The sequence below is a fragment of the Ipomoea nil genome, unplaced genomic scaffold (assembly GCF_001879475.1).
Source record: "Ipomoea nil cultivar Tokyo-kokei standard unplaced genomic scaffold, Asagao_1.1 scaffold2280, whole genome shotgun sequence".
In the NCBI taxonomy this organism is placed as follows: domain Eukaryota; kingdom Viridiplantae; phylum Streptophyta; class Magnoliopsida; order Solanales; family Convolvulaceae; genus Ipomoea; species Ipomoea nil.
Genome location: NW_017618708.1, coordinates 2462392 through 2470963, shown reverse-complemented (window position 1 = coordinate 2470963; position 8572 = coordinate 2462392). Strand labels below are relative to the sequence as shown.

The 8572-nt window shown below is 37.9% G+C and overlaps 1 protein-coding gene across 3 annotated transcripts; it reads right to left on the bottom strand.

The window, feature by feature from the left end:
* Positions 1-1609: 1609 nt before the first annotated feature.
* LOC109150861 (putative late blight resistance protein homolog R1B-17) lies at positions 1610-5044 on the bottom strand. Of its 3 annotated transcripts, XM_019298836.1 has the most exons (3): positions 3127-5044; positions 2089-2182; positions 1611-1885 (listed from the first exon to the last, which is right to left on the bottom strand). In XM_019298836.1, exons 1-3 carry the CDS (start codon positions 4939-4941, stop codon positions 1833-1835), a joined length of 1962 nt encoding a protein of 653 aa, XP_019154381.1. In that variant the 5' UTR covers positions 4942-5044; the 3' UTR covers positions 1611-1832. The 3 variants fall into 3 exon arrangements, with proteins under 3 accessions (XP_019154380.1, XP_019154381.1, XP_019154382.1); XM_019298835.1 differs by having other exon boundaries at positions 1610-2182; XM_019298837.1 differs by lacking the exon at positions 1611-1885 and having other exon boundaries at positions 2080-2390.
* Between the last annotated feature and the right edge of the window lie 3528 nt (positions 5045-8572).

Sequence of the window (8572 nt, the reverse complement as noted above, 5' to 3'; positions counted from 1 at the left end):
TGTGTTTTGGTACAGAGAAACCTATTCTTGCTGGGTACACTGATTCAGATATGGCTGGGGACATTGACACCAGGAAATCTACTTTAGGTTATCTAATTACCTATGCAGGGGGAGCAGTTTCATGGCAATCAAGATTGCAAAAGTGTGTTGCTTTGTCTATCACTGAAGCTGAGTTCATAGCATCTGTTGAGGCCAGTAAAGAAATGCTATGGATGAAAAAGTTTGTTCAGGAGCTCGGGTTTGTTCAAGACAGGTATGTGCTCTATTGTGATAGTTAAAGTGCAGTTCATCTTGCAAAGAACTCCACGTTCCATTACAGGTCAAAACATATTGACACAAGATATCATTGGATTAGAGATATCTTGGAGTGCAAGATGCTTGAACTTGAAAAGATTCATACTGATGATAATGGGTCTGACATGATGACTAAAGCTTTGCCAAGAGGGAAGTTTGAGGATTGTTGCTCTATCGCCGGGATGGCGATATCTTCCACATAGTCGGGAGGGGGAGATTTGTTGGGTTGGGCTTCCATCCTATGTGGTAAATAGCTCATGTTTGGACCAAGCCAATTTGTATCCACTATTTTTTTTGTTGGACCTCCACTCATCTTGAGCCCTAATTATTATTACTATTATATATTTATATATAATATATAATTTGGAATATTGAATTAAGGAATATATATGTTTATGGAGAATTGGAAACAAGGTGAGGTGGCAGCATCTTGTGAAAAGGAAACCAAATTTATTTCTTTTGGCTAAGTTGAGAAAAAGGAAACAACTTTCCTTTGTTTGGATGCATTCTCCCATATATATATGTTCGGTAGTGGAAGAAGCAATAGCTAGCGTGCTGCGAACCTTTTTGCTTCATCTTTCATTATTCTGTTCGGCAGACAGAGAGAGGAGAAGAGTGGTGAGATTTGCCAACTTCTTGAGTATTTTCTTCATCAAATATTTTGGAGGTCAGCTTATTTGTTCCAGGCATCATTTTTGAGTAATCTCATAATATTTGTATTCTTTTCATCTCTTGTAGTGATTGAATACTTTGAGTATGAGATATTATTCCTTTTAGGCCTGTGAACGTGATAGAATGTATTTGGCTTAGAATTGTGGTATTTGATGATTTGTGGATGTTTGGCTCGTGTGGTAGCCTGAAACTTTGTACCCAAGATTTATTATAGTGGATTATTTGGTTGGTGGTGGTCCCGTGGTTTTTTCCCGATTTGGGGTTTTCCACGTAAATCTTATGTCCCTTATATTCATATTTATTTTTGGCTGTTTTGTATCCTCTCGTATTTGTGCACTGTGTCGGGTCTGTGTTTTTCATTGTCACAGGAAGTGGAATTTTCCCAACAATGTGTTAGTGTGGCCACTACATACTCGGGTCTTGGATCAAGCAATTAATCCATTTGATTGGTTATAAGTTTACAGCTTAACCAACTTAGATGGGGTTGTCTCGATACTGTTTTCTTTTGTACTGTTCTAGGGGTTGATTGCTTTAGGGTACTTATGGATACGGTCCATAACTTGTTTTCTATGTAGCACGGGAACATAAGAAAATGGGTAATGGAAAGAAGAAATGAAGAAATATTGGTAATGCTACTCGCTGCACTGTCCAATGCCATGCCATGATATACATACTCTCAACATCGTTGCATTGTGTCTACAAAACTAATTAATTCCCAGCAGCAAAATCTGTACAAACAAACTTCACTTCTCTTAAGAAACAAAACAGATTTATGAGAAATTGAGAATTTAAATTGAATAAATAAAAATTCTTTTCCCATGTAATGGCATTATGGCAGCACCATCCATCAGATTTCTGAGAACGAATTATATTGCTCGCAGAGACCATTTCAGCTCACCGCTATGCACATTCAAATTCTCTGGAAACAATAAATTATTATTCAGTAAAAAGAAAAGGAGAACACAGTTAGATAGATATGGAAATATGAGATAGAAGTGAGAGAAAACAGATCAGATAGATGATTATCCATTGAAACCACAGCCATGAAAAATTCAAGTAGTATGAAGTGCATGTTAAATGATGAGAGTCGAGATATATCAAAGCAGAGGGATAGAAAGAGACCATAATATTTTCGGAATGAACAAGGAGAGCACCATTTCCATAGTTGTTGTTTTGCTCTTCTTGAATCCACTTTGCAGAAGCCACAAGGGAATCCCTACATTTGCTTAACTGAATCAATACTAGTGTGGTAATATCGGCAAAATCACGAGGGATTTCTTCCAACCAATAGCAATTACTTATCTCTAAACACTCGAGCACAGGGAAATGGTCACTCACAGCATTCCAATATTGGAGACTTGAGATTTTAATTACCAACCTCTTCAATCTATGGAACCCTCCATCAGATGGCTCCCACTTTTTGCCTATGCAAGCATTTATCAATTTTAGAACCTCCAGATTAGGCAACATACTAATAAGGCTCAAGCTACTCCACCACAGATTAGACTCCAAAAGGTTGAGCTTCTTAATATTTGGTAGAAAATTAATTGCCCATGGGATGCTACCGCGGATAAGTTTTTGACACCTTCTGATGCTTAGTTTCTCAAGCTGCTTCAAGTTCTCAAAATTATAAAAACAATCTAGATTAATTTCATAGTATCCACCATCCACTCCCAATTTTTTTAAACTCGGAATCATGGTAAACAAATCCTTTTTACATAACTTATAATCCAATCAAGATATATTCTCTAAGTTTTTGTAAATAGCCACCGGAGTTTCTAATGAAGAAATTTGTCCAATGCAAAAATTCCTTAATTGTGGCATTTTCCAAATTCTAAATGACTCAGACGAATCCAATGTAACACCATCCCCACGAACAATAAAACTTTGCATATTCCAATGCTCAAAGAGCTTTACCTTAAAAGTCTTATATGTGGACAAAGCTAAGTATCTCAAATGAACAAGATTTGCAAACACATTTCGTGGCATACCTCCATCGAAAAGTTCACCTTCTATGTCTACTACTCTTAGTAGTTTCATGTGTGAAAATACATGTGTCACTTCTGTAATTGAGTAACAACTGCCCAAGTGTAAGGAATGTGATTTCTCAAACCGCTTAAACTTGATTTGATTGTTGAGAAATACTGGTCTAGCACTTACCCAACGACAAGGTTTTGAAAACTGGTGTTGTGATATCATCCTCTTATTAAATGAAAATTCTTTATCTGCAATAATGGCATTTAAGAGATTTTCATGTCCAGCTTCTTTCAAGCACAAGTCTCGCAACATATCATGTATCCTTATTCTCTTCATTTCCCTATTATAGCTCTGTTTGCTAACTATAACAAGACTTCTATCAACAAGATCTTGCAAGCATTCCATGGCCACTTCCTCCATATTCACAGGCTTCATTGCCCTCAAAAATCCCTCCGCCGCCCACAACCTAACCAATTTCTTCACAGGGATCTCATAATCTTCCCGAAAAACTCCAAAATATAGAAAACAAGCTTTTAAGTGGTGTGGTAATTGGTTGTAACTAAGATATAGTATTCTAGAACAAGCATCATTAGAATCACCAATTACACTTTTTGCAACATTCTTCCACTTTTCCTCCTCCTCCTCTGTCTTGGAGAGAAGACTAGCTATTACAGTAATAGCTAGAGGTAATCCTTCACATTTCTTCACTATGTCTCTACCAATTTGCTCAAACACTAAAAGGAATTCAGTTTTACCAAACACTTTGCAGTAGAGATTCCAACTTTCATCGGCATCTAAGAAAGGCATGTTAAGGGGAGAGTTACCTGAGCTCGCATATTCAGCTACCTCTCTTAGCCGAGAAGTCAACAGTATACGACTTCCATTATTATCATCTGGAAAGCATCTTTGCAAACTATCCCAAGCAGTTGTGCTCCATATATCATCTATCACTATCAAATATCTCTGTTCCATCAAGAGTTTACGTAGATGTTCAGCTAATTGGTCTTGGTCAGTGCTCTGTTTATGCAGTTCATCTCTTGATGTTGTTGCAATAACACAACCAATAAGACATCGGAGCATTTGTTCGATGTTATACTCCTGGGAAACCGTAACCCATGCTTGCATGTAAAAATGACAAGTAATTGCTGGATCTGTATAAATATTCTGGGCTAAAGTGGTCTTGCCTATTCCTCCCATGCCAACAATAGAAACAACATGTCTCCCCTTAGTTGATTGGTGCGTGAGCTTATTCAATATCGTGTTGAGCAGCTCATGGCATCCGACCATTCTACTGTCCAACTTTGAAGAGTTTCTAGAAAATTTGCTCCTCACAATAATGTTCTTGTGTGATAATCCTCCTTTCACAAGCAGTAGTCCTCTTCGTAGGATCCGACCAAGAAGTGAAACATCAGGGATTCTTTGGTTTTGTGATGAAGCCTTTGCAAGCTTGTATTCAGCTTGTATCCTGATCAACTCATTCCTATGGTAATCAGTCTGTTTTCCTGCTTCATTTAAGATTTGATGAAGCCTGAGCAGGCAAGCTGTTATATGAAGAAGATTATCCTTTGCTAGATAAATGGTAGTCAACTCCATCTCAATCCTTTCTTCAGCTTTGAACAATACATCTCTCATCTCTGCCTCTAAATCTTTCATCGCCCTCCCACTGGCAATCTCAGTTTTCTGAAGAATGTCTTGCAGCAAGCCAAGATTTTCATGGAGAGAGACCATCTTTTGTTTGACTTCACCCAACTCTCTAAGCCGAGAACTCAAGAGTACACTATCCCAAGCTAAAGCTTTAGTGCTTCTTACGTCAGTGATTCTGATCATCAATTGATCTTTCATCGCCATATCCTCAAGAATTTGTTGCAGCAAGCCCAGATTTTCATTGCCATCATCTCTCATCTGTGCCTCTAAATCTTCAAGGGGCAAGCGTGGCTGTAATTGCAAGAAATGTAAATCTATTGTTTCCATTAGAGAAGTTACAGCAGCGTAAGCCATTTGTGTGGTCTCTCTGATCTGGTAAGGTAATCAGAGCAGTACTAAGAAGACATGATCGAAAGAAAGATATGATACAATTTGTTAGTCAACGCTAAAATCTTGTTAGCTGGAATTCAAGATAAGGGAAGGGAATTGAAGGATAGTACCGTTGTATAATGAGTGGCTAGTACTCAACGTATTTTTTTTTTTTGGGAGTAAGGTTAAATATAATAGGCCTCAATTACAAATTAAACTGCATTTAGCCTATCGAACTCAAAAAAATATATATAATTACATCTCTAAATAACACAAACTCGTGCAATTCAATCCAAAATAACCTCTGAGTGTAAAATATGTTACACATAAAACCCAATTTTAGTTGGCATTATTAGTTGTCAAAATTCTAGTTGTTATTAGGCTTTGGATCTAGTCCGGTCTCTGTATCAGCACACTCCGCCAGGATTAGTGTCAGGGCCGTATTTTAAGTTTTTGTGGCCCTGTTCTAATAAATAAATGTGGCCCTACCGAAATAACAATTTTTAAAATCAATATATGCAAGTTTTGAACCTTTGACCACCAAGCTGAAATACAATAAATACACATTTTTACCATCTCTTCATAGAACCTTTTAAATTCAATTGAAAACTTTTAGTTTTTATTTCGAAACTAGCTAGGTAAAAATTAAATATTAAACCTCTAAAATTTGGGGCCCCTTTAAAATTGGGGGCCATGTGCGATAGCCCAGCTTGCACAGCCTAAAATCCGACCCTGGTGTCAGGATACAGTCCAGTCCAGGAAGGATGAAACTCATTCAAGCATTCAAATTGGTCAAGACCCTATTTCCATTATCTTCTAAATCTGGTGATGCAGCTTAATTTGAGAATTTGAAGGCTGCACTTTTTCAGACCAAGAGGTTTTAAATTTACCGCTATAAAATGCTACTTTGAGTAATGCATTTTTCGAAGATTGAAGAATTAAACTTTATCAAATATTTCTCAAATCCTCCTCTGATTTTTTTTTTCCTATCAATATAGTCGTGTGATGAAGGCTCCTCAACTGGTTCATGTTGTGTTGAAGATGGCTTATACGTCTAGTCCATCGTGATGATTAAGGCTACGCTGGAGTAGGTGTTGGAGTATTATAGTAGTTTATGCTTTAGTGTTTAATGTACTCTCCCTTGTACTCCTTGTTGATCATCTAGTGGATTGGGCTGATGTGAGTGGCCCCGCAGACGTAGGAGTGCGGCTCTGAACTGCTTGAACATTTCTTGGTGTTTGGTTCCATTTATATTTCCTGTTTCTTGTTCTTTATTATTTCTGGCGTAGATCCTAGAGCTAGTCCAGTTTAATAACTGAACCTAAAAGTTAGTATGAACCGATAGGATATAGCTTGCATTCAAGATCTACAATCTCTTTCAACCTGTTTACTTGGAAACATGTTGACGTGGTCATTACAATTTTAAAAAAAAAAATTAAATAAAATAGTTATTCAAAATTAAAACTAAAATTTTTTAAATAAAAGCCCATTCGTGTCCGGTGGAGACGAATGGACCGACTTCGTCTACCTGGCCATGGAGACAGTCGGAGACGAAACCACCTTCATCTCCTGGCCATAGAGACAAAGCCAACTTCATCTTTGTCTTTATGGCTTGGAGACGAAGGGGCCAACTTCGTTTCAGGCCGACTCCTTAGCTATGGAGACGGGCGGGGACAAAGCCAACCCCTTCATCTCCGGCAGTGGAGACGAAGGTGGCATTGTCTCCATGGCCAGGGAGACAAAGCCGGTCGTTTTTTTTTTACAAAATAATTAATAATTTTATTTAAAATTATTTTTAAATTTGGTAACCGTCATGCTAGCATCTTTCTAGTTAAATAAGTCATTTTTGGTTGAATTGCATGTGTTGTTTAATAACTCAATTGCATTTTTTAAAATTTAATGACCCAATTGTAATTTGGTGTGCAATTGAGTAACCTATTTGATCCTTACTCAGGGATGGAGCCAAAGGGTGGGCAGGGGGGCAGCTGCCCCCCCCCCCCCCCCCCCACACCACCCCCACCCCATATATATATATATATAATCTTTGTATGTATATATAGTACAAGTTTTAGTATTAGTATAAAAAATATTAAATGTAAACAAAAAATGAGTTAGATTAGTTAGTAGAGCATATGTTTGGTAATAGTAAAGGTCAAGGGTACGAATATTTAACACACACACACACATATATATATAACATTCTTTTATATTAATAGTGAGATGTGTAATTTATAATGTGTTTTCAATTCAAATTATTTTATCAAATTAATTATGTTTTATATTTTTTTATGAATATTTTTATAAAGTTTGGTTGTGTTTTATTTTTCGCTCATATCCAACAATATTTACAACTATATTTCTTAGGTAATTTTTTTTTTAAATTATCTCTTTTGTTTTAATGTTTCGCTTTTACTGAAAAAATTTTCTGAATTCGTCCCTACTTCTTCGTCCCCCTCAACCGAATTTCTCGCTCCGTCCCTATCCTTACTCCTCTATTTTTTTTTCAACTATGGAGTACAAAAATTTCTACTCATAGATAGTGTTTATTATATATCTATCTAACATTAAATGTTGTAAATTTTATTTCATTTCATTTTTTTGGGTCAGACCACAAGGTGTCCTGAGCGGACTTTAAGGCACCTTTAAACTCATACCATACTCAGACTAATCTCCGTTCGCACCAGGCCAACCCATTAAGGGACAAAATGCTGGTCAGATTGATTTTTTCCATACGTGAGTGGGTTCAATTTGAACTCCTAACCTCTCTTAAGGGACGAAAATACACAACACCCATACCAACCACACTGGTTATTTCATTTCATTTAATACATATATCATTTATGTATATATACTTATGGATATATTACGAATGAAGTTGGGCCGACCCGAAAAGATGGAATCCAGGGGATCCAAGCAGACCCAGGGCTACGGGGTTGAGCCATGCGCACAACCCGGACCGCCTCAGCATGGGGCCTTGGCAGCCGACATCAGCACCTCAGCAGCAGGCCTCGGCAGCCGAGCTCAGCATGAGACCTCAGGAGCCCGCCTCGGCCTCGGCAGCTAACCTCGGCACAAGGCCTCGGCCGTGTTGCCCGGTCTTCGGACCAGGCTCGATCAAAGCGGGGTACAACCGCTCCCCTCGATTTAGGCGGATAGTTAGGACTTAGGAGGTCCGTAGCTTGTATAAAAGGCCCCTCCTTTGTATGATGAAGACACGTTCACTACTTTCGTTACTCTTGTCCTAATCAAGCCTTGTAATAGCTTATTAGCGATATTTAATACAATATACGGTCCCCGCAACCTTGCAACGACATCGTTCTATCCTTTTACTATTTACGTTCTTAACCGAATTTGATAATTCGGGTCCACCCCGGGTAATTAAATCCATCATTGGTGCTCTTGATGAGAGCTGTTGTACCAGCTCAAACATGTTCTTTATTCTTTGATCTACCATGATCAGTTACCATGGCAATATCAAGATCCAACTCTCGCCACACCAACGGTTCCATACACGTAGCGGAAACATCAATCACTTTTTCTAAATTCTACATTAAAAGAGAGAGTTGCATGATCTTACCCTTGAAGCATGCTTTGACATATGCAAATCCTAAACCAT